The following is a 25163-nucleotide window of genomic DNA, read 5'->3' as shown; positions in this document are numbered from 1 at the left end:
AACAATGGGGCTGTTAGTGGTAAAGCTGAGCGTGTGCCTCCCTCTAAAGCCCTGTGCGCCCGCCCGCCCTCCACTGCTATCTGTCCATTGAGCATGTGTTCTCACGCAGTCATGGTGAAACACACACAGAACCTGACTTTGCTTAAAATTACAAACACGTGCCGGGCGTGGTGGCGCACGCTTGTAATCCCCGCATTTGGGAGTGGAGACAGGAGGATCGTGCAGGTTCGGAGCCAGCCACGCTGGCGTAAAAGACCCTGTTTCCAAATTTAAAAAAAGTATAAAATAGGTCTGGGTGTGTAGCCCGGAGGTAGAAGGGCTTCCAGGAACCCCAGTACCACCAAAAATAAATAAATAAATAAATAAATAAATAAATAAAAAAAATTACAAACACATGTGGGTCGCTGTATGGCCTTCAAAACCACTCTTTCAATGACTGCATAATATTCCATCAAAGCTGGGCTTAGAGTCGTGCGCCTATCATCCCAGCTGCTCAGAGGGCCGCGTGGCCAGCAACCACGGGAGGCCAGGGTTGGATATCAGCCCAGCAGCACGGCGAGGCCTCATCTCAAGCACACAAGCACAGATTCTGCACAGTTTTGCCTCCTGCATAACCGCTCCACCGCTCCCTGCTGAACACTAAGACTGTTTACATCGCTTCGCGCTTTGAGATGATAATAAAGTTAGTAAGCTATTGTTTTGGTTTCTGATTCATTTATTTCCTAACAAACAAACCCCAGGAATCTGGGTTATTGTGTTTTAATAACTGTTTGATTGGTTTGATAATTAATTTCATGTTAAAAGTACTTAAAATCTTAGAGAGTACCCAGATGATCAAAGCACACACGTGGGTAAGGAAGACACACAATACCTAGCCTCATCACAGCCCGGAGGGTGGGGGTCAGGCAGTAAACAGGTGGGAAATAACGGTAACAGCGAAGCAGGGGTACGTTCCTACAGACTGTTTTGTTCTTGTTTTTGTGGCACTGGGGATTGAACTCAGAGGCGCTCTACCTCTGAGTTCTACCCCTACCCCCTGGACGACACTTTTTGTTGGAAATAGGGTCACCCTGGATTGCCGAGAGTCTTACCATGGTGCTGAGGCTGATCCAGAATCTGTGACGTTCTTATCTCTGCCTCACAAGTACCGGGATTACAGGTATGTACCACCACGCCCAACTTTTCTCTTTTTTCTTTCCTTCCTTCTTTCCTTTCTCTGTCTCTTTCTTCTTTCTTTCTCTCTTTCTTTTCCTTCCTTCTTCTCTTTTTCCTTCCTTCCCTACCTCCTTCCTTCCTTTCTCTGTCTCTTTCTTCTTTCTTTCTCTCTCTTTTCCTTCCTTCCTTCCTTCCTTCCTTCCTTCCTTCCTTCCTTCCTTCCTTCCTTCCGGATGGAGGAGCTCAGGAGAAGCAGCTGTCGGCAGGGGCAAGTGCGAGTTGCCGCAGCGGGGAGCGAGCGGCACCAGCAATTCCAAGGGGCCGTCCTTGACTCGGAGTCAATGCTTCATCTTCCAAGTCACCCGTCAGTTATTTTTAAGACTAATGATGGAGCTGAAAACCCGCGAAGTTGTTCCAACTATGCATTAAGTCCTTTCGGTCTCTGAGAAACCACAGGCCCCTGGGTTCTTCCGGCGCTACTGCTAGACCGCTGAGTGGGGAGCGCGCCCTGGCCCCCTCCTGCCTGCCCTCCTGTTGTACTGGGGCAGCCTGGAAGGTTCTAGAAGGCCATGGCAGGACTTTGAATTTCATGGTGAAGAGGTGGGAGGCCCCCGGGGAGTGGTGAGGCGCATGAGCACTGCGGCTGCTGTGCACAGACTGAGTAGTAGGGGCACAGGGGGAGACAGCAAGGAGCTTCCCACCGGCTTCGGCCTGGTCCAGGCGGGAGCTGACCGTGGCGGCTTGGGCTAGGTGGTAGGGGCGGAGGTGAGGGGTGATTAGATTCTGGAACAGACTGAGCGTAGCATCAGCGAGGTCCGAGATCTGCCCCTGGGTTGGCTGTGGGCACGAGGCAAGCCAGGAGTCCTTGTTTAGAAGGCCTCTGACAGCGGGCCAGGGAGGCTGGCCTCTCCCTGGTCCAGGTCAACATTTTGTGCATAAAATAATCTGAGGACCTGACCAGAAATGCAGGCTCCTGTTTCCTCCCCTTGGAAATTCTGTCTGGGGTCACGAAGCCCTAGAAACTGTATTTATAACAGCACCTTTGGGGATTCAGCTCCGGTTTGGCAGGGGATCAGACACCTTTGGAACTAACATGCTAATGGGCTGTTTCTGGAGGGTTCGGGGGGAGGCGGTGCCGAGAAGAAGTCAAGAGAATGGACTTTGAGGAGCCCCGGATGGGCCGGCCTGCTGCAGGGGGCAACCCTTGCCATTTAGAAAAATCAGAGGAACCCTATCCTCCCTTCTCCCCCACCAGTCAAGCTGGGAATGTGTAAGGTCTCGTGGTGACCTTGCTTTCCTGACCTGCGACTACTGTCCCAGTAATGCATGCAAGTGATAATAATTCATAGCTGTGGAGCCCTCCTGTGAGCAAGGCCCTGAACTAAAGATTGCCGTACGTCATCCTCATCACACAGAAACCGTACGAAGCAAGTGTTATCTTCGGTCCCATCTGACATTCGGGAGACATGCCAACAGCCGGGCGTGGTGGTGCGTGCCTGCCATCCCAGGACTTGGGAGGCCGAGACGGGAAGACTGCAAGTTCGTTCCAGACCAGCTTCAGCAACTTAGCAAGTGAGACTCAAAAACAAACAAACAAAAATCAAAAAGGGCTGCCGGGGTGAGGGGTAACACAAATGTAGGATTTCCCTCCATTCAATCCCCAGTATCATACGAAAAGAAGACAGGCCAGAGTCCCAGGGCTGGTGGGTGGCCGACCCCGGGCCCCTCCCTTTCATTCTTTACTTCTTTGCTTCAAAGCGATGGCCAAGTCCCAGTTGTCCCAACACTGCAAAGCCTGGCAGAAGAAAAGAAGCTTCCAGAAGCAATGCCGGCTTTCCAGGGAATGAAAGATGGGCCCCATCCATCCCTGCTGCATGGCAACAAGAAGTTACAGTCAGATCTGTCGGTCTTTGCAAAAAGGCTTTCCCTGCCTGCCTGCCCGCCACGCCTGCAGATAAGCTCTTGAGTCTTTTCCGAAACTTCATCTGGGCTGATGGACGTTCGCTGCAGAAAGGCTTTTGAAATATTCCGCTCGCTGGAGACGGCCACTGGGCTGTGGAGATGCGGCCCCTGACAGGCCACGGCCTCATTCTGTCCATCAGCCGGCGGAGGGTGGGCCCCCTGGCTCCTCCTGGCCCAGAGTTCTCCCCTCTCGCTCCCGGTGAGGCCTCCCTGCACACAGGACTTAACACCAGCCGGTAGCTGCTCTCCAGCAATCCCGTCATCCATCGGGGGTTTTAGGATGGAAACGAGACTAATACTCTACACGTGCACAATGCTTTCCAATTAAGAGGAGCCGTGTCTGAGCCGGCCTCAGAGCGCAGTTAGGAGCGGGGCTTCATCTCAGGGACTCCTGCTCACAGAGGAGGGGCCGGGCCAGAGACACAGCTGGCTTGTCAAGGTCACCCCTCAGTGGACAAGGGGACGCTGCGACCCGTCTCACACGCAGACCCACGTTCTCTCCCCCACATTATTAGGCTTTCTTAACATCTGACACTTATGTATTATTTTACAGTTTACAGAGCACATTTGCATATATGATATAATTAAGTCCAAATCATTGTCGACAGCCAGGGATATTATCCCAGACTGAATATGAGACTTTTTCCCCCTCCTTTCAAAAATACCTAAGCGTCCCTGCTAGTCATTCTGTTTCAAGATGCTCGTGCGCGTGCGAGGACAGCCTCAGCCAATCTCCCCAGACTTTAAATCTCTTCCTTATTACTCACCCAGAATAGACATTTCTGTCTCACAGTGAAATCCTAAATGGATGTGTATACAAGTTTTCTGTTTGGAATCATTGCTAGCAAATAAAGCTGAATGATCTGGACTTGAATTAGCTTAGCGAGCCCTCTCTGAGCAGCAAAACGGCCCCCAGAAGAGCTATCTGTGAGGGCCGCACAGGCGCCGAGGTGGTTAATCAGCAGGCGCTCCGTGTTCTCTCTGTTCCAAGGGCCCTGGCAGCCTGGCTCCCCGTCTGCTGCTGCAGCACCCAGCCCGCCACTACCCGCGTCTCCCCAGGCCGGGGGCTGGGGTCTCAGAGGCCTCTGCCTACGGTAGGTCACACCTGGGCATTGCCGTGACAGGGCGCTAGGCTTTGGGGGTGGTGACTGGGACTCATGAGCTTGTCCGGCTCCCAGCTCTGCCACTTATAAGCTGTCAAGGTGTTTTATGTTTCTGGATCTCAGTTTCTTCATCTGTAAAGTGGGGACAGTCATGTAAAACCCAAATAGTTTCTACGAGGTGCCACCCAGAAAAATAAAAAAAGCCCACTACAGAGCTTAAAAGTGGTGGTCCAAGGGCCGTGGCCATCTTCCCACGTGGGTCCTGCGCTCTCCCCTGGCTTGCTTGGAACGCTGGCGCAGTCCTGCTTCCAGCTTCTTTTCCAGCTGTTAGCGGATCCCTGGCCTCACCTTTGGCCTGAGGTTCTGGAGGCCAGGAGTCAGGGGACCAGCTTCCCAGTAGCCTCTGTCCCTATACCCTCATGGCCACTTTCCCTCCATGGGCCTCAGTTTCCCCTGCTGTAAAATACGGGGCTGGACTGGATAATCACTCTGGATTCTACAGGGATTGGGAGTGATGGTGGCTTCGGAATTTTTACAATGGTAGTAAGGAAGTTCACACATTGCATTTATTAAACATGTTTTCCTGCCAAGGCCTCTCTGGGGTTCCACAGCAGCCCCGAGCATGGGGTCTCTCCTCTCTCTCTCCTCACTGTGTCTGTGAGGGTGCTGAACCGCGAGGGGCCCAGGCGCGAGCCTGAGGTCATGCTCTGCCCGCCAAGGTCACATGTCGGACACTGGTGCTGCAAGATGCCCACCATGGTTGTCCTCCATACCAGGGGACGCGCTCTCGAGGCTGGGGCTTTGAGGGGGGGACTTATTGCTCCTGTCACCCCCACAGCCCCACATCTCTGCACGTACACGCTACAGCAGCAACTAGCCTCTGTCCCCTTCTAAATCCTTGGCTTGGTAGAAAATGAATGTCAGGACGGAACCAAAAATAAACCTTGCAGAAAAATCATTACCCCCAGAAGCCCGCAGCACCCACGAAATCAGAGGCGAAAGCCACTCTTCCGTCGTTCATTAACCGCAGGTCTGATTGCTGGCCGGTGCAGAGCGGCCCAAGGTCCCGGGACCATCCCATCACCGTCGCCCCTGACCTCACAACACAGACAAGTCCCCGAGTCACTGTCTGTGCAGACGGGGCCACGGGACCGGCCACCACTTGCTGCCACCGCTTCAGGCCACCCCGGACATTTCTCACAAGATTAATGGCGCCACGGGAACTTTCTGAGGCTCATGTTTGTTCCTCGGTGACTTGGCAACATCTCTGACTTGGCAAAGACTTCAGAGATAACAGAACCCAGGCCCTCGCAGGATAATAGCACTTCAAGTCAGATAAGAAGGGGGTAAATGAGAGCAGTGGGCATACAGCAGGCGCACACTAGGTGTTAGACACTGGGGTGGGTGCTTTATGGGCAGCACCCACAAAACAAAATCTGGACGGTAGATCCATGTATGGCCCCCTACTTCTCCCATTGCCTGTTCGCTGGTGTTCAACACCCTGGACAAGCTTTGCTTTCATCTTGGGTCCTGTTTGCCAGTTGGGTGCTGGGAGGCAAAGTCCCAGAGACTAGAGCTGGCGCTGGGGATCTGAACTGGGCTTACTCAGAGAGGCGAGTTAGCAGACACGCGTTACTGCTCACCCCGGGAGGACTGGGGCCGTGAGTTGCCCTCCCCAACCGCCACCAATGGTCATCCAGCCCCCACTTGGCATCTGCAGAGATGGGGTTCACTCCACCACCCCAGGAGGCCCTGCTCCCCGCCCTGCGCTCACTGCTCGCAGCCTGGGGCTGAAATGTGGGAAGCCTCCTCAGGGGTCCCCCAGGAGCATAGAGCAAATCCTTCTTCCTCCCCACCACGGCCTTGCTCTGAGAGGATCCGCAAGACAGCCACCGCAGCCACCCACCCCGGCCGGCCACCTGCCAGGTGGACACGGAGGTGAGCGGCACAGAAGTAGGGACAGAGAAGCCGGGTGCGTTGTGCACACCTGCAACCCCTGGACTCGGGAGGCTGAGGCAAGAGGATGGCTGGTTTGAGGGCAGCTCCAGCAACTCAGCAAGAAATGCCCTGCTTCAAAATAAAAAGGGCTGGGGTGTAGTTCAGAGGCAGAATGCCCCTGGGTTCAGTCCCCAGCACCAAAAAACAGTGACAACATCATCATCATCATCAACAACCACAAAGGCAAAACCCAGCAAACCCCCAACAGAGGAGCTGTGTTGCAGCAGCAGGTGAGAGCTGGTGTTTCCCCCTCCGCCGTTTCCTCAAATTCCTTTGCTCCAAAAGTGTGCACTGATTGTACTCTCTGGCATATATGCATAAGAAGGAAGATTCGCCTGTCTGCGTGCATCAGCATCCATATACATATAATTCTGTGCACACAGACTTTACACCTTTTTCTACTGCACTTTTTAACCATATGTCTTGACACCTCTCCATATCAGCGTATATAGATCTACTCCATTTTCATAGACTGTATTAAATTCCATAGTGTGCATATACCATGATTTTAAAAAGCCCTTCCCCCAGGGACGGGCACTTAGGATGCTTGCTTGTTGTTTTCTTCTCTTTCTGCGGCAAAGAGCATCTCTTGAGTAGTAGAGAACTTGAAGGAACGATCCTTTTTCCCAGTAGAACTTTCAGGTCAAGTGGTTGTGTGCATGTTGACAGCTCTTGCCAGACTGACTTGGGGTTGGGATCTTGAAGGGTCAGCAGCTAGTCAGAGCTGGGGAAGACGATCTCTCTGGTAGAGGAGTGAGGCCGTGCAGGACCTCAGAGCCCTGAAAGGGCTTTCTCTGGGAGTTGGGGGCAGAGTAGGTGCTGCAGGGCTGGCCAGGCAGGCAAGCCTCGGGGCAGAGCAGTCAAGCCAGGAAAGGCAGTTGATTTGGAGTCCATCCCTGGAATGCTTCACGTTTGCCCATGCTCCCCAGCCAGCACCCAGCCCTGGGATCTGTGGAAAAGATGCCTGCTGATCCCATCCCTCCCAAGGTCATCCTCTCTGCTCACAGGAGGCGGCCAGCGCAGGGCACTGTCTGCTCAGCTTCCCCTTTGGCTTGTAAGAGGGCTTCCCCTTCCCTTCCTCTCCTCCCAAGCAGCACCGGGACCTGCACTCCGTTCCGGGCTCTTTGCCCTCCTCAGCTCTCTGGCTGCAGCCCTGGAAGTGCGGAAGCCTCCTTCCTTCCCCTCTCTGTCTCTTCGCACCCTCTGCCTCTCCTGGCGATGCCTGGTGCAGGCACCTTCTCTTCTGCTGGCCCCTCTCGGCTTTGCCTTGTGTCGGCCCTGCAGGGCTCTCTCTCCAGGCTCTCCCTTCCTGTCATTCATTCCAGAGACTTGAAATATCTTCAATGGTCCAAAATCGTAGGAATCAGAATCCTTATCTCCAGGCCAGACTGCTTTTTGCCACTGAGATACCTCATTAGCATCTCAAGAAGCCTGTTAAAAACAAAGGTCTGGGTCCCAGCTCCCCAATCCCACCTTTCCTAGTCTTACCACTTTAGTAAATGGCCTCTCCACCCGCCTACTTGTTGGAGCCAGAAACCACAGCTCCATGCCCCCCAACATCTACACGCTTTGAGCTTGTAACCCTGCTCTCCCTCTGCCAGCTCCCAGCCTGAGAGAGAGGCTCCCTACCAACCTCCACCACCATGCCCAGGACAACCATCTAGAGACACACACACACACACACACACACACACGGGTCCACCATGCATGCGCCTGACTACACTCTCCCACAGTGCCCAGCGGGGAGCTCGCCTTCCCCAGCCTGCCTGCCTACATGTAGGGTGCAAGAGCTAGCCCCTCCAGCACCCACGGCTGCCTGGCTGCCAGAGTCACCCTGGTATTCGTCTTTTGTCTACCGGAACCTGCAGCATACCTTCCTACTTTCGGGCCTGGTACTGGATTCCCTCTGCCACTTCTCCCTAACCTAAGGTTGGTCCTCTGTCATTTGCAGTGAAAGTTCTCTAGCAACGCCGGGCGTGGTGGCGCACACTTGTAATCCCCGCACTTGGGAGGCGGAGACAGGAGGATCGCAAAGGTTTGAAGCCAGACGCTCTGGCTTAAGAGATCCTGTTTCCAAATTAAAAAATATAAATGGTGTCTGGGAGTGTACTCCTGAGGTAGAAGGGTTTCCAGGAACCCCAGTGCCACAAAAAAAAAAAAAAAAAAAAAGTTCTCTAGCAGCTGCATGGTGGTGCATGTCTATAATCCCAGTACTTGAGAAGCTGAGATAAAAGGATTGCAGGTTTCAGGAGAGCCTCAACAATTTATCAAGAAACTGTTTCAAAATAAAAATAAAAAAGGGACTGGGGTGGAAGCCCCTGGGTTCAATCCTCAGTACCAAAACAAACTTCCCCAAACCTCCAAACTTCATTTTTCTATGCAGAACTGGTCACAACCCCCAGGGACAGGTGACTTTCTGTGTTTCTGTGTTGGGTGTCTGCTGCTGCTCAGACGTGGGGTGTGAGGGCCTGGTGCTCCGCTGGTGCTCCATGCGCCCCTGTTCATCCCATGGGTGCCTCCCAGCGTGGCTGGTGTGTGGTAGACACTTGGGAACCCTGCTGATCCACTATGGATAGAAAGAAATGGCCGGACAAAGTGCAGGGCACACCTCTCGCAAGCTGCCCAGTGATTACTTGCCGCTCTCTGGAAGCCGTAGCTTCTACCTTCCCTTCCTGGGTCTCAGGGAGGTGGGAGTCAATGTGTCCGGCCCCTGGAAGATGTCTTGTAACTGTGAGATTCTTTCTTGACTCAGTAAGTCCTCAGTGGGCAAGCATGGTTCCTTTGCAGGGCAGTGGCTCAGAAACCCCCTCCCAGTTTATTGGACCTTGGTATTCTGAAGATTCAGTTTGGGGGAAACTGAAGACCCTGACTCACCCACCAAAGGAGATCCTCCTCCTCCTCCTCCTCCTCCTCCTCCTTCTCCTCTTCCTCCTTCTCCTTCTTCCTCTTTTCTTCTTTTTGGTACTAGGGATTGAACCCAGGAGCGTTCTATCTTGAGCTACAGCCCTAGTCCTTTTTTTTTTTTTTTTTTTTTGGTGGTGGTACTGCGGATGGAACCCAGGAGCATTCTCCCTCCAAGCTACACCCCAGCCCTATATTTTATTCTTTGATTTTGAAACAGGGTCTCACTGAGTTGCAAAGGGCCTCACTAAGTAGCTGAGGCTGGCTGTGAACCACGATCCTCCTTTCTCAGCCTCCCGAATGCTGGGATTACAAGCGTGAGCCACCACGCCCATCTTCCTAGTCCTTTTTATTTTTAGTTTGGAACGGATTCTAAGTTGTTGAGGGTCTTTCTAAGTTGCTGAACCTCATCCTGAACCTGCGATCCTCCTGTCTCGGCCTCCCAAGTACTGAGATGATAGGCAAGCACCAGACACCGGCTCCGAAGGCGACCCCTTCGCTGCTTCTCCTGTCCATCTTCCAGCTAGCTACCTGTTTGGGCCTTCTAGGATTTGCAGAAGGAGGCAGGGCTGAGGGTGGTGGTCACCCAGGGACCCAGCCCTGTTCTCAAGGAGCTCCTCAGGGTCAGCCTGCCACTTAGTGAGGTGATGGGAGGCAGATCAGTGTCACTGATAAGACCGAGCCGTGGGTTCAACTTGCCTCACGTTGAGATGTCATGTTAGCACACACATGAGACACGAGGGAAATGCTCTTTATGCGGAGTTTATTTTTGTCACTTTGTCAGAGAGAAATTGCAGCCCTGAGGGCACTGGAGCTGTACAGAATTACCCAAAACATTAACATGTAAATTGCCTTCTTTTGAGAAGATAATTTTATTAGTGCACTAAAATGTTTCTTTCACTGTACTCCTGCCTAGGAGCAGAACCATCTGGGGCCACTGAGGGCCACGGGGAGCGTCCTGAACTTGGTGAGGATTTCATGGCCCTCGAGCAGAGCCTGCATCTCCTTGGACATGTGAAACACGCAGGCGCATGCGCAGTGTCCCAGCTGGCTGCCCGTGGGAGCGCAGGGCGAGAGGGCACGTGACTGGCTCGGGATCACCCAGCCTCTACGGTACAGGAAGCTGTAGAACTGTAGGTACATGTTGTGTCTCCAGTAACCAGGCAAGAAAGGGAGCCGCTACAAGCCCTGGAAGTAGTCCCTCTGATAATAAGGAGCCAGGAGCCAGGTGTGGTGGTGTACACCTGTAATTCCAGTACTTGGGAGGCTGAGACAGGCAGATCGCAGGTTCGAGGCCAGCCTCAACAATTTAGTGAGAGCCTCCGCAACTTAGCAAGACCATGTTTCAAAATAAAAAATCAAAAGGGCTAGGGGTGTAGCTTGAAAGCAGAATGTCCCTGGGCTCAATCCCCAGTACCAAAAAAAAAAAAAAAAAGAAAAAGAAAAAGAAAAGGAGAGAGAAAGAGAGAGAGAGAGAGAGAGAGAGAGAGAGAGAGAGAGAGAGAGAGAGAGAGAAAGGAGCCAAGGAGATGGGGCCACCTACTTGCCAATGCATTTGTTTGCTCAGCTCAGCTGGCTCCTTCTGTAAGTGTACAGGTGCTGAGCCTGGTCCCACCCAAACCAGGGGCTGGCCTCAGATGCCCAGCATCCTCTGGGCAGGTGGAGAGGGGTACAGACCAGCAGCCAAGGAGACCCACCCTTGCTCTCTCTCGTGCTGTTTGGCGATAGGCAGGGGAGGGTCTGAAAGCTTCACGAAGGGGGAATCTCCATGGGTGGGGTGTTCAGGCAGGGGAAACACCTGGGCAGAGGCCCCCTGATGAATAAGGGTGGTCTGGACTTGGGGAGAAGAGGGCTGGGCAGAGGGTGGGGAGGGGGCTGGGCTGCTGTGGGTGCGGGGAGGCTGCAAGGCCAGTCTCAGAGGCAGTCAAGCCTGGTGGGGAGCCATGCGGCCGGTGCAGAAGGGGGCCACCTATGCCAGCCGTGAGATCTGGGAAGGAGGGGGCTTCCCACCAGGATGCCAGCACGACAGAAGGTTGTTTAAGGCTGCGCTTACATAAGGCTTCCTCCTCCTCTGCGGACGTGATGGGAGCGTGGGCAGAGACACCCACAGCCACGGAGGAGAGGAGCGGGGGCCCCAGTCAAGTCAGGTCGCACGAGCAGGGGCGGTGTGCCCCAGTCCCCGGCAGGGGCGCTCTCCGGCCCTGGCTTGGCTGGGGCTGTGTCCTGCAGCCACCGCATGGCAGGGGAACTTGCCACGGCCCCAGGAGCTGCCATCCAGGGAAGCCAAGGGAAAACCGGGCGACTGTTCGTGTTTGGGGCCAATGACTCTGTGGTGGGCTGTCCTGGGTGTCACAGGAGGGTCAGCGGCTGCTCCGGCCTCCGCTCACGGATGCCGGAAGAGCAACTCCTCTCCCACAGGGGCGACTGTTAGGTTTTGTGCAGGGGGATGGCAGGAAGACAGGCCAAGGGTCCAAGCAGGGGAGTTGAGGAATCAAGGCAGGGATGGGGCAAGCGGCGCAGGGATGGGGCTTGAAGAGAATTTCAGCCCACCTGCTGCTGGGTAAGGGTAGTCTTTATAGGAAAATACACAGAGACCAGGTCAAGTAACAGGCAGCGAGAGGGCGGGTCAGGGGGGCAGCTGTTGTTATGGGAACGTTTGAAGATTAGGGAACGAAAAACAGTCTGCGCATGCGGACAGGGTGGTCGTCAGGGCCGCGATGGTCTGTGGGTAGAACATTCCCACAGAGGTTGTGGGGACCAGGATGGGTCAAGTGCGAGCCGGTGGGGGGAGAGGTCTGTGCTTTCCTACTGTGACCACCAATCCCATCTCCAGACACGGCCAGAGGCCCCCTGTGGCACTTGGAGGACTGATTCTAAATGCCATGGTTCTAAGGCACCAGGATGAACCCACACCAGAGAGCGTGGCCAGCGAGCTTTGAGGTTGCTCCTGGAAGATGCTATGCTCTGGGGGGGACGAGCTCGGTCTTGGCAAGAGACAGGGACCTGATAGGACGGCGTGTGAGCCTGTCACTGCGCTCTTGGGTTAAATGATAAAACTCAGCCAGGTGTGGTGGTCCACACCTGTAATTCCAATATAACTTGGGAGGATGAGACAGGAGATTCGCAAGTTCAAGGCCAGCTCCAACAACTTAGTGATACCCTATTTCCAAATAAAAAAGTAAAAAGGATTGGGGATATAGCTCAGAGGTGGAAGTCCCATGGAGTTTAATCACTAGTACCAAAATTAAATTAAAATAAAAATTTTTAAAAAGGGATGATAAGCTGGGCGTGGTGGCGCACGCTTGTAATCCCCGCGCTTGGGAGGCGGAGACAGGAGGATCGCGTAGGTTCGAAGCCAGCCGTGCTGGCGTAAGAGACCCTGTTTCAAAAATATAAAATAGGACTGGGAGTGTAGCCCGGAGGAAGGAGGGCTTCCAGGAACCCCAGTACCACCAAAAAAAAAAAAAAAAAAAAAAAAAAGGGATGATAAAGCTCAGATTTGACCAAGGATTCTATGGAGAGTTTTTAATGGGGTCTATCTTTGGCAAATATCCCAGAATGCTTGGGACTGGGACGGCTTCTCAAACATCATTAGATTTTGAAGAAAGGATTTTGGCTCTCCTGTTCACTGGCTGGGTGGCCCTGGGCATACTGCGTGACGTCTCTGGGCCTCAGCTTTCTTCTCTGGACCTCAGGATCGGTGAGCAATGCGTGACAAGCTTCTTGGTTTTAACTTCAACAAGGATGGTGCTCAGAAGTCCTCAATCCCATCCTCACAACAAGAAAAATGGAGCAGAATGAAAACTACCAACTTCTCTTAGATGCATCAGAGAACTGGTGCCACAGTGCAAGCGTCCACGCAGAAAATGCGGCGAATGCGGCGAATGCGGCGCGTCGACAGCGGAGCTCACCGCCCGGCTCTCCAGGCCTTTCTACCAGGCAGAGAGCTTGGGTGATAACTCATGAACCACTGGAGGCTGCGTGTGGGCAAGACAGAGAGCAGAGGACTCCTGGGGACAGAGCTCGGAGTCTTAGGACCCCTCACTGGCCCTTCTGGGAGCGCGGCTCCAGGAGCCCACCACACTCTCAAGGGAAAGGCTGGAGGAAAACCCCATTAGGCGTCAGGTGTGGTGTGTGTTACTAGAAATCAAGCCCCGGGGAGTTCTGCCTTGGAGCTGCACCCCAAGCCCTGCTTTATTTTTTATTTGGAAACAGGGTCACACTAAGTTGCAGAGGGCATTGCTAAGTTGTCGAGGTTGGCTCTGAGCCTGTGATCCTCTTGTCTCAACCTCCCAGGAACGGGATTACAAGCATGCACCACCATGCCCAGCTTGGGGGAGGCCATTTTAAAGCATGCCTAGACTTTCTCCAAGCCTGCCAGTCTGGGGAGACTACATCATGGAGGCTTATCTGACCCCGGGGAAAGGCAATTAGACAACTTCAGCTTCTCTAGCCTTTCTGCCTCACATCAGGGAAGAAGAAAAAGGGCCAAGAAACATTTCTGAAAGTCACAGTCCCACTAATCAGGCCCACTAATAAGCTGCGATTTAATGAGTCAGGAGGATGCAAGTTCGAGGCCAGCCTCGGTACCTTAGTGAGACCCTATCTCAAAATCTAAGAAGGGGAGGTGCTGGGGAAATAGCAGAATGGTAGAGTGCCCTGGAGTTCAGTCCCCAGCACTGAAACACACACACACACACACACACACACACACACACACACACACACAACCATCTCTCTTCTCAACACCTTACCACCTCATTAGCAGGGCTCCCGAATAACAGTGGGTTACAGCAGACAGAGGCGCCACTTAAGAAGGAGTTTTTAGGGAAACCCAGAGACAACAGAGGGAGAAAATAAAACCAAGGAAACCCAAGTCTCTGGCAGTGACAGCTCCAGCCTACATTCAAAGCAACCCAGCTCCTAGCAAGATAAATATAAATCATCTCAAAAAAGAAGTCCCGAGAGAAAGTTAAAAATATTGTGAACTAAATGAAATTGAATCTAGAACTTGTTGAAATGTGTAGGACACAGTAAAAGTAGTGGTTAGAGGAACATTTATAGCACTGAATGCATACATTAGACAAGAGAGATCTCAAATCAATAACTTAAGCTTTTATTTTAGGAAAACATGGAAAGAAGAGCAAGTTAAATTCAAAATAAGCAAAAGAAAAACATGATGAATGTTTGAAAGCAAATCAATGAAATAGAAAACAGGAGATCAGTAGAGAAAAATCAATGAAACCAGAAACAGATTCTTTGAAAAGATCCATAAAGTTGATAAACCTCCAGCCAAGTTAACAACAACAATAACAAAAAGGGTGAGATTACTACATTACTACTTAGTAAATACAAATTGATAATATTAGAAGTATAAGAAGGATTATTCCTACCAGCCCCTGGGACATTAAAAAGTTAGTAAAGGAATATTAAGAACTGAGTTTATGCCCACAAATTTGGTTAACCTAAGATGAAATGGACAAAAATTCCTTGAAAGTAGAATTTACCAAAACTAACACAAGAAAAAACATATAATCTAAATAGGCCTGCTATTTATCATAAAGATTGAGTGGGCATGAATAACCTCGGCCAAGAGAAAGCACCAGGCCCACGTGGGTTCACAGATGAACTCTACTAAACTCGTAAGAAAGAAATGATACGAATCCTCTTCAATCCCCTCCAGAATATACAGGTGGAGGCAACATATATTGCTTAGATAGGTGCTACTTAATCTCTAATTATTTGGGTACTTCCAAACTACCTTTCTGTTACTTGTTTTTAGTTTAATTCTGTTGTGGGTCTGAGAGTATACTTTGTATAATTTCTATTCTTTTTAATGTGTTAAAGTGTGTTTTAGGACCTAGGATGTACTCTGTCTTGGCAAATGTTCCATGTGTGCTGAGAAGAATGCATGTTCTCTCATGTTCTGTTCTTGGAGTAGTTTAAACCCGTCAGTTAGATCTAGCTGATTGACGGCGCTGTTCAGTTCAACTCTGTCCGTACCAATTTTGTGCCTGTGGAGCTGTCAACTACTGATGGGGGCTGTTGAATTCTCCAAATACAAATTGTAGATTTATCTACTTTTCTTTGTGGTACTTCTGGTTTCAATGCACATATTTTGACACGATTGTTAAGTGACAGTATTTTAAGGCTTGTCATGTCTCCTGGAAGAATGGACCCCTTTAGAGTTTTTATCCACCTTCGTCTCAGATCATTTTCCTTGTTCTAGAGTCTGATTTGGATGAAATGAACATAGCGGCTCCAAATTGTTTTGTTTAATGTGAGCATCGTTGACCTTCCTTCATCACTTTAGTTATTGTCTGTTTTAATGTTTACAATGGGCTTCTTGTAAACAACATATTGTTGGGTCTTACTTTTTTATCTTCTCAATAGACTCTTGTTTTAATTGATATATTTAAATTTTTCACATTTAAAGTAATTACTGATATAACTGGACAAATATGTACCATGATTGTAACTGCTTTTAATTCATTTCACTTATTCTCGCTTGTTCCTTTTCCTCTTTTGCCTTTTCTGTTTTTGTTTTTGTTTTTCATGGTGGTAGTGGGGATTGAAGCCAGAAGCAATTCTACCTCTGAGCTACACCTCCAGCCCTTTTAAAAAGTTTTGTTTTGAAACTAGTGTCTCACTAGGTTGCTGAGAGTTTGGCTAAGTCGCCGAGACTGATCTTAAACATATGATTCTCCTGTCTCAGCCTCCTAAGTACTAGGGTTACAAGTGTGCACCATCATGCCCTGCTGCCTTCTCTGGGTTGAATAGATGGTTTTATGATTAAATTTAATTTCTTTTGGCATTTTGATTTTTCTCCCCCTTCTCCTCCTCCTACTTCCTTTTCTCTCCTTTTCCTTTCCTCTTCACTCTCTCTTTCTCACCGTATTAAAACGTAGGGCCCCACTACATTACCCAGGCTGATCTTGAACTCCTAGTCCCAAGGAATCCTCCTGCCTCAGCCTCCCAAGTAGATTGGATTACAGGGATATGCCAACATGTCCACCCTATACTTCTTCTTTTACTTAATTGGATATTATCCTAGAGTTTGTAATATACAGTTCCATTTTCTATGAGTCTATTTTCAAACAATACTATACCACTTGACAGAGAAATGAAGAATATCAAGGTGCCCTTGGTTTGGGTATGGGATTTTAGATACAATATCAAAAGTGTGATCCATGAAAAAATATTTAAAAAACTTCTGCTCTGAGAAAAAGATTGTTAAGAAAATGAGGCTGGAAATGTAGTAGAGTGGAAGAACACTCGACTGGCCCGCATGGAGCCCTAGGTTTGCTCTGTAGCACCAATAAAGGGTTAGAGAGGAAAATTAAGAGATAGATGAGGAGAAATGCTTGCAAAACATATATCCAGTGAAGGACATGTTCCCAAAGTACACAAACAACTCTTATATATCAACAATAGGGAAACAACCCATCCAATTAAAAAATGGGCCAATAATCGGAACAGATATTTCACCAAAGCAGATAAACATCTGGACAATAAGTATATGAAAATATGTGTCTAGTGAATTTGAGATTTAAAAAATGAAGTGCCACCACATAGTGATGAGAAAGGTTGAATCCCAGAGCTGGCCATCCAGGTGTGGGCACGGCTGCGGGGCAACAGGCATGTCCTGTTATTATTGCAGGAATGTGGAATGATTGTCACTTTGGGGACAGTTTGGCAGGCTTTTTTTTTTTTTTTTTTTTTTTACAAAATGAAAACATAATATTGTCATATGTATTAGTCAGGATTATCCAGAGAGGTAGAACCAACAGGAGGGAGATAGACAGACAGACAGACAAATGTATGAAGGGTCATTAGTCATATAATTAAGTCCCACCTCAGACCGTCTGAACACTGTGGAGCCAGGGATGCCAGTCGTGTCTGAGAGCCTCAGAACCAGAAGAGTGATGGGGTAACTCTTATTCTGAAGCCAGGGAGTGGGGCGCTGGTTTAAGTTCTAGAGTTCAAAGGCCAGAAAGCCTGGAGTTTTGATGTCCAAGGGCAGGAGAAGACCGTCCCAACCCCAGGCAGAAAGGGGTCGGGAGGGAGAGAGGAAATCACCTTTCTTTTGGCTTTTTATTCTCTGGGACCCTCCCAGCAGATTGGGTGAAGATGTCTTTTCCCCATCTGTCCACCACTATGCCAACCTTCTCTGGGCTCGCCCTCACTGGCACACCCACAGGTCAGGCTTCACCAGTTCTCTAGGTGTCCCCTGGTCCGGTCAAGTTGACACCTAAAAGTATTCATCACACCATGCGACCCAACAATCAGTCCTGGGTATTTGCCTGATGGTGTTGAAAACTTATGTCCACACAAAAACTGCACATGATCATTTATGTCAGTTTTCTTCTTAATTACCAAAACTGCAAGCAACCAAGGTACCCTTCAACAAGTGACCAGACTAACACACTGTGGTGTGCCCATTCAATGGGTTATTACGCAGAAGTAAAGGAAATGAACTACGAAGCCATAAGACAGATGCACTTAAATGCATATTACTAAGTAAAAGAAACCAGTTTGAAAAGGCTAGAAACTATATAATTCCAGCAATAAAACATCTGGGAAAGACAAAAACCACAGAGAATAAAAGGACCAGCGCTGCCAGGGGTTTGGGGAGAGATGAACAGCTGAAGCACAGGGGATTTTTAGGGCAGTGTAACTATTCTGAGGCTGTAAGGGTGGGGACATGGCATTGTGCATTTGTCAAAACCCAAAGGGCTGTACACAGAAGAGTGAACCTTAATGTACGCGGCAGATTTCAGTCTGCCAGTCTTTGCTCACTAACTGTAATAAATGTACCACGATAGCACAAGATGACAGTTCAGGGAAACGCTGTGTGGGGAAGGGGGATTATCTGCAGGGTCTTCTCTATGTTCTAATGCGATGACGTCTATTCATTTAAAATGTACACGTAGAGAACCTAGCCTGTACTAGGTGCCTGGCAAACAGCTCCCATTGGCGTCATTCCTAGCAGTCCTGTTAAGGGGCCGCCTCCTGGAGAAGACTCAGTTAGGAGACCTAGTTCTGGTCCACATGATGCCACGCGGGAGCTGGGCACCTTGGGGGCGGCCTCTCACCTGTGTAGTCTAGTTCTTGTTTCTCCAGCTGTAAGTAGACGACAAGGGGAATCCCTCCCTGTAGGGTGGTTGGAAGCATCCAGAGAGGTGTGGACGCTACACTCGCCCCTGCTTGCTGGAGGAGGACAGTGGGAGGGCCGGGGAAGGGGCCCTGGAGGCCGCAGAGCTTCCTGGTCCCCAGGGTCGTAATCATTACCCTGTGCTCAGACCAGGGTCCAAAGGGTCTCATCAAGCACAGCTCTGCCCAGCTCCTGAGACTGGCACAGCGCTTACATGAGCTTGCATGGGATGGAGACTTGGGGTGCGTCCTGTTCTCCTCGCAGCTGCCTGAGCGTTTTCTTCACCCCTCCGTGCCTCAGTTTCCTCCTCTGTAAACAGGGTGATAAATAAGACCAGGTTCACTGGGATGGGGGCATTCAGTAGATAAGAGGCTTGGAAACCATCTGTCGCCTGTAAAGCGTACATACATCAGGAATGACAGTGGCTGAGAAGATCCCCAAAGAGACAGCACTGGAGCCAGACAAACACATCCTCAAACCAGCTTGTCCGCCCTGGGCCCGTGTTGGAGCCGCTGAGATGGCGGAGGAGAGGCGCCTCTGCTCAGGGCTCCTGGCAGTCGGGCGCACGTACGGAAGCCCAGGCTGGCTCAGCACCGTCCCGATCCTAATGCTGAGGGCTATCATTGTTCTGGGGATGTAAGTAGCAAAAAGGAATCCAGATTTTCTGGATTCTTCTGGAGCACAGGGCCAGATTATGGGCAGAGACCCTTTCTCCATCCTCCCTCCAGGTGACAGGGGATAAGGAAGGACAGGTGCTCCCGTGGCCTCAGGGCAGTGGGTGTGAGCACCTATCGCAGGGTGGCTCCCTGGGGACAGCACACCTCAGGGCACCTGCATTTTTTAGGCTTCCAAGACCAGTGTCCAGGTGGGGGTCAGGGAAGTCCGGTATTTCTGTTAGCTCGCTTGCTCTTATTAAAAATAATTCTGCCGCTTCAACGACTTTGTAAGCATGCGGGGCATGCATCCAGAGAGGCCCATCTGACTGCGAGATGATTTCAAGGCTGGAGAACATGGCTGGTGCCAGACGCCTCCTCACAGCGCTGCAAGAGGCCGGCCTCGCTCTCTGCGGCCCCCGCCTTTCGCAGGGGCGGGGGCGTCCATGTATATGTATAAGGGAGGCTTCGCTAAACACTCCAAGTAAAAATACTTTTAAATATTTCAGTGCATCGGCATCCAAATTCATTTCAGTTGGGGCGCATCCCAGCGTCGGATGATTTGCATAAGTCGGCTGAGGAAATTTAGTGAGAGACAGACGCTCCCAGGATCAGCTGGCTGTCACGGTCTGGCGCCTGCTCCGTCCAACCTGTGTGCACTGTGGCCCAGCGCGAGGCTTCTGTGCAGCTAGTGATGGGACAGGCGGCCTCAGAGGAGGCAAGGCCCCAGGGTGCAAAACCCCTGGTCACTCAGATGTCCTCCCTGGACGCAGAATCCTGAGTTTCTGAACACTGAGGGAGTTCGGGGTGGGGGGGGGGCTCTGCATTGAGAGATGAGTCAGAGTGGGGGTGCCCGGTAGCAGTTCCTGAGGCCCGAGTGCAGGGAGAGCGACGTGATCACAATTGTGCCTGCCCGGTGTTCGGGCTCTGGGCAGACGCGGCTCGGGGCGCTTTCCACGCTTGGTTTCCTCTTCTGTATCAGTGATCCTCTGAGGCGGGCTCTATTATTATCTTCGCTTTGCAGACGATGAACAGGGGGCTCAGAGGAAGTTACGCGGCTTGCTCGAGATCACACGTGCCACGCTACCAGGCCCAGGTTCCAAGCCGGCATCCAGAGCTCGTGCCTTCGGGTAGACTGCCAGTCAGGCCAAGGCAGCCCAGAAAGGTGGGCATCGAGCCCAGGTGTGTATCACGCAGAGAAAGGAATGTTTCTTATTTTGATCAGAGGGTCCCTGGCATATATCAGACATTCAGCTATGCCTTCCAAGAGGTTTCTGCCCACGCAAGGGGTGTATGTGCCCCTTTCTTCCTTAGGAAAGTGTGTGTGTCAGAGGGTAGGGGGCTCCCTCGTCCATTTTTTTTTCCTTTGCTGTTATGTTTTCATTGGTCACTGGGACCTTTAGCTTTTTTTTTTTTAGCAGCAAAACATCGTGCTGCAAAGTAAACAGCAGTTCAAGTGTCCCTGGATGTCAGCGGGACAGAACACCTGGGGCTGGGCTCCAGCGCTCCCTCTGCAGTGAACTGCTGGCTGGCCTCGCTGACGCCAATGACAGGGTCTCTGTCACTTGATTTGATGCTGCTCTCCTCTCTCCCCCTAGGAGACCGGCCAGCCAGGCCGCTGGAGTTGGGCTGAGGAGCGGAGCAAAGTCTCCGCGGTCAGGAGCAGCAGGGAGCTGCGAGTGCAGTTCACATGAAATCCCCGCATCTCCTCTGCTAAGGCTGCTTCCTCTACTGGTGCTGGCCCAGGAGAGGGATGTGACACCCCAGTTTTATTGCTAACATCCTCATTTAGATTTCTGTGTTCTGCTGGAAATTCTAGAATTAGAAGTTAAAATCCTAAATTTAAAAAGAAATGACAAGCCAGGCGTGGTGGCGCACGTCTGTAACGCAGCATTCGGGAAGCTGAGACGGGAGGATCGCGGTTCGAGGACAGCCTCAGGTACTTAGTGAGGCCCTCTGCAACTCAGTGAGACCCGGTTTCCAAATAAAGAATAAAAAATAGGGCTGTGGTGGGTATAGCTCCGAGGTAGAATGCCCCTGGGTTCCATGCCTGGTACCACACACCCACACACAAAACCCCCCGTACAGAGGCGTGAGAGGCACATGTCGCCGAGTCCCTTCAAGCTCCTGAAGTGTCGGTGACATCCTAGGAGAGTGGCAGACAAGCCCTCGGAGGGACCTGGGTGCCGGGTACCGACGAGGCGCCTTGGGTGGGGGAGGCACCCAGCTCGGGGCACCGTCAATCCCCAGCTTTCAGTTGGGGTGGGGAGCACGCTGTGCACAGACCCTGAAGGAAGTCTCATGAACCAAGGCCAAAAGTGAATACATTTTCACCCACTCGAGGTTCAGTAGAAAACAAAACAATGAAGAAAAAAAGGTTTCTGTGTTGTGAGAACATTCGCCATCCCCTTTCCAGCCACTTGAAGTATACGGGTCGTTATTGTGAGCTCGCCTCCCTGCTGCTGCATCCCCTGGCCCGACAGCCCTGTCCTCTCCCCGTCACGCTGTGGCCCTAGACCGGGGACATCCAGGGCCAGGCAGCAGGAGGCTGGGCTCAAATCTTTGCTACTCACGGGCTGTCAGACGGTAGACAAACCCCTTTTGCTCTCGGAACCTCGGGATCCTCATCTGGAGTCCGGGGTGGCATCGTGCACCCCGAAGGCCTGGTGTGAGAATTAGCAGCAATACGTGTGCACACGAGGAATCTCAGAATTGCCCTTACGACCGCCAACTATTATTTCATCCGTTCGGGGGCAGAGGGCTGAAGACCTGGTAGATTCCAGCCCCAGGTTAGCTCGCGCTCAAAATAAAACATTTTTCTCATTTCTTTAGCTTGGTCAGCAGAGCGGAGAGACCCCGGCAGACCCCAGGACACCTCACGGGAGCCTGCACTGTGGACAGCCCCGCGGATTCTGCTTACCCAGAGCGATCTGAGAGGCAAACAAAACATGCAGAGCTACTCGGAATTAACAATGGGCCAGATGGTAATGCTGGTTTGAAGCAATAAAACATGATAAATAGCTTCCTGGTGCTACTCCTGATCAATTTCAATATTTAATAATTCCGCCGCCTCCCCCAGCCCCCCCCCCCGCCCGCTCTGCAGGATCCTGTGATCACACCCCGCATCCAGCGCACAGAGCAAACGCTTCTTCACTTTCTGAAGGCGTCAGCAAAACGTGGCGCTGCTCTCCTGTCATGGAGCCTGGCTTGGTCCTCGAAATGATAATTAATCTGCCTAGCGCTCCTGCGCTGGGCTCCTGCCTCTCCTGGTTGCCAGGGGAGGCTGTGGAGGAGCAGTCGCCAGCAGAGATGCAAAGGAAGGCCTCACCTGTGGACCCAGCACTCATGGCGTTCCCTGACTTCTGCTTTTGAATTAAAGCAATGGGGAGTGGCAAGGAGCTGGCCCGGAAGGGCTGGTGTTTGGGTCTTATCTACCAGCCATGCCTTTGAGCCTCAGTTTCCTCCTCTGTACAATGGACATCATCAGAGTTACCTCCAGGAGAATTCTAGCCAACGCCGCATATGTAAAGTACCAGGCAGAGCGCTGGCCATAAAGAAAATGACCCACAACTGGCAGATGGTAGCATCATTGCCAGACATCATTACCAGACATGAAGCCAAGCAGGAAATGCTTTTTGAGCGCCAGTACCCTGCAGGAAGGGCCTGTTGCAGCCCCGTGGTCAGGAGGTTTTCTAACAAGATCTGCGAGGGCAGCACCAATGGTCTGACAGACACACCTCCCCTGGGATTCTCCCCAGGTGAGGTCCACTATGAGGGGAACTGCTTTGCATGGACAGCCACGACCCCAAATGCTTTTATATCCACTGACGCGAGAGACCCTGGGCGACCCCGGAGAGCAGGGGATGTTGGTGTTACTCTACAGACGAGGAACTCGGGGATCGGGGTGGGGGGTGAGTTTTCAAGGTGGCAGAGGCAGGAAATGGCAAAACCAGCTCCAATCTGGCTCATTGGACCTCTGAGCCCAGGTGGTCTCACGTCATACTCTTGGCCTTCAAGGCTCCCACTCCTCCTCTCTTTCCTTTTGGTTCCTTCCATCTGAGCTAGTTGGGGGCCCCTTCCTCGGTGGGGCAACGCCCCTGCCGGCATCCGTCCCAACCCTGTTGGCTGGCTTCTCTGAGCTTCCTTGGCCTTCCTGGGACGTGGAGCTGCCAGACAGCCCCTCTGAGCTTGTTTCCATCCCTGCCGGCATCCTTCTCTGCCAGTGACATTTCCTCACCTGCCCCCAGTTCTGCAGTGGGTTCCTTCCAGGCAAGAACCAAACACTCTCTCTTCCCGTCTACCCGAGGCCTGGCCAGCAGCTGCTCAGCAAATGTGTGCGGAGCGATGAATGGAGGAATGAATAGCAGAGCATCCCGGCACAGACAGAGTCCATACCTTAAGCAGAGACGAGGGATGCTGATGGTGAGATTGGAATTGGGGCTCGGGGGCAGGGAGAGCCTTGGCAGCAGCCGGTGCCCAGAATCTACATTGGGCTCAATCCCTAGAATGATGTTTAGGGCAAATAGGATTATCTTCCTCCTTTTCCCTTAACAACAACAACAACAACAACAAAAATAACAAAGGATGTTTGCCCCACACCCGCACCTGTAGGGACTCCACGGGGACGTGGTGAAGGCAGCCCTGAGGTACCTGAGTCCCGCTGGTCCAGGGCCATGGAGTTCCACCTCCTCGTGATGTCAATGTAGAGGATATCCACAGCGGCCATGGACAAGCTGCTGCTGCTCAGCTTGCAGTTCCTGCAGGAGACGGGAGAGCAGACAGGTTAGCTCTGGACCAAACCCCACCCTCCAGGCCTGTGGCGCGCTGACCGCTCAGGGCCACCCACAAGCATAGGTTGAAATCCTATCCCACCCCGGAGTGGCGGTGTGAGGAAGCGGGCCCTTTAGGGGCTCATTTGGTCACGAAGGCGGGGCCCTCGTGGACGGGATTAGTGTCTCGTAGAAAGAGACCCTAGACAGCTTCTTGCTTGCTCTGTTCTCCACCATGTGGGGATCCACGGAGAAGTGTACATTGGTAAGCTGGGAAGCCGGTCCTCGCCAGACACCATCTGCCACACCTCGGCCTTGATGACTCGGCCTCTAGACCGGGAGACGTCAAGGCCTGTTGTTTAAACCACCTAGACAGGTGTGGTGGCCCATGCCTGTAACCCCAGTGCTTGGGAGTTTAAGACAGGAGGACTGCAGATTTGAGGCCAACCTCAGCAATGTAGCAAGACTCAGCAACCTAGCGAGAGCCTGTTTCAAAACAAAAAATAAAAGGGCTGGGGGTGTCGCTCAGAGGTAGAACACTCACTCCCAATCCCCAGTACTCAATCTCCAGTACTACCACAAAATAAAAAATACAACAATAAAACGAATCAACCACTATAGTTATTGCTTGATAACTGACAATGTCTTTGCTCAGGTGTGTTCTGGGTCTGGAACAGCCGAAGGAGGGCAGGGAATGGCCGGAGAGGAGGCTGGACGCTGCGGGCCTGGGCTGCTCCTGACCGGGCAGAGCAAGGCCATCAAGGCGGCGGGCCTGGAGCTATGCCTGGCTCTGCACACAGCCCATAGCCTAGGTGAGCGTGGCCTTCAGTGCTGCAGAAACCCGCAGGCTTTTAGTCACCCAGATTTACGCAGCCACGAGGCCCCTCCTAGCTCCAAAAGGGGATCCAGAAGACCACATTGCAAAAATAGCCCAATGCTGTCTCCATCTTCCTGTCTCTCAAGCCTGGGTGTGTGTCACTCCTCTGACTGGTGTCCAGGCAGCTACCTGGTCCTGCTCCAGTGACCCAATGTTGGCAGTACCGGGTTGGAAGCCACCATGGCCATCTAGGGGCAACTCCCCGGGGTGCTACCAGGTGAGCCCCTGGGGCGGAATCTCTAGACGGGCTCTCTGGACCTCACCGTCTACCCTCTGAAGATCTTACAGAAGCCTGAGATCAGCCATACTCAGCTCCAGATTTGCAGAGGGAAGCAGTCAGGCCAGGCCACGCCCCCTGGAGTAGGCAGAGCCAGCCTCCAAGTAGCTGGGGGTCGGGAGGCACCTCTGAGCTCTCCCTAGGCCTCTTCTTTAGGTGTAGGGAGGTCAAAGAACCAAGTTTTTAGTCTGAAGGCAGCAATGGATTTTGGATCTAAAAATGGCGGGGGAGTATGGCCTACCGACAAGGGCGTGCTTTGGGTATCGGGCAGTCAAGACTCAAATCCGGACTCTGCAGCATCTTCCAGCTGCCTG

At 51.9% G+C, this 25163-nt stretch overlaps 1 protein-coding gene across 1 annotated transcript in view; it reads right to left on the bottom strand.

Annotated features, from left to right (window-relative positions):
• TTLL11 (tubulin tyrosine ligase like 11) overlaps positions 1-25163 on the bottom strand; it is a gene marked incomplete at both ends in the record, with an annotated part of 246200 nt that overhangs the window by 3835 nt on the left and 217202 nt on the right. The window contains 1 exon segment of the mRNA XM_080708899.1: positions 23577-23683. Within this exon segment, the coding sequence (XP_080565025.1) occupies positions 23577-23683 (107 nt within the window).

Source organism: Muscardinus avellanarius (genome assembly GCF_963383645.1).
Source record: "Muscardinus avellanarius genome assembly, chromosome: 13".
NCBI lineage: Eukaryota > Metazoa > Chordata > Mammalia > Rodentia > Gliridae > Muscardinus > Muscardinus avellanarius.
This window is presented reverse-complemented; position numbering and strand designations above follow the sequence as displayed.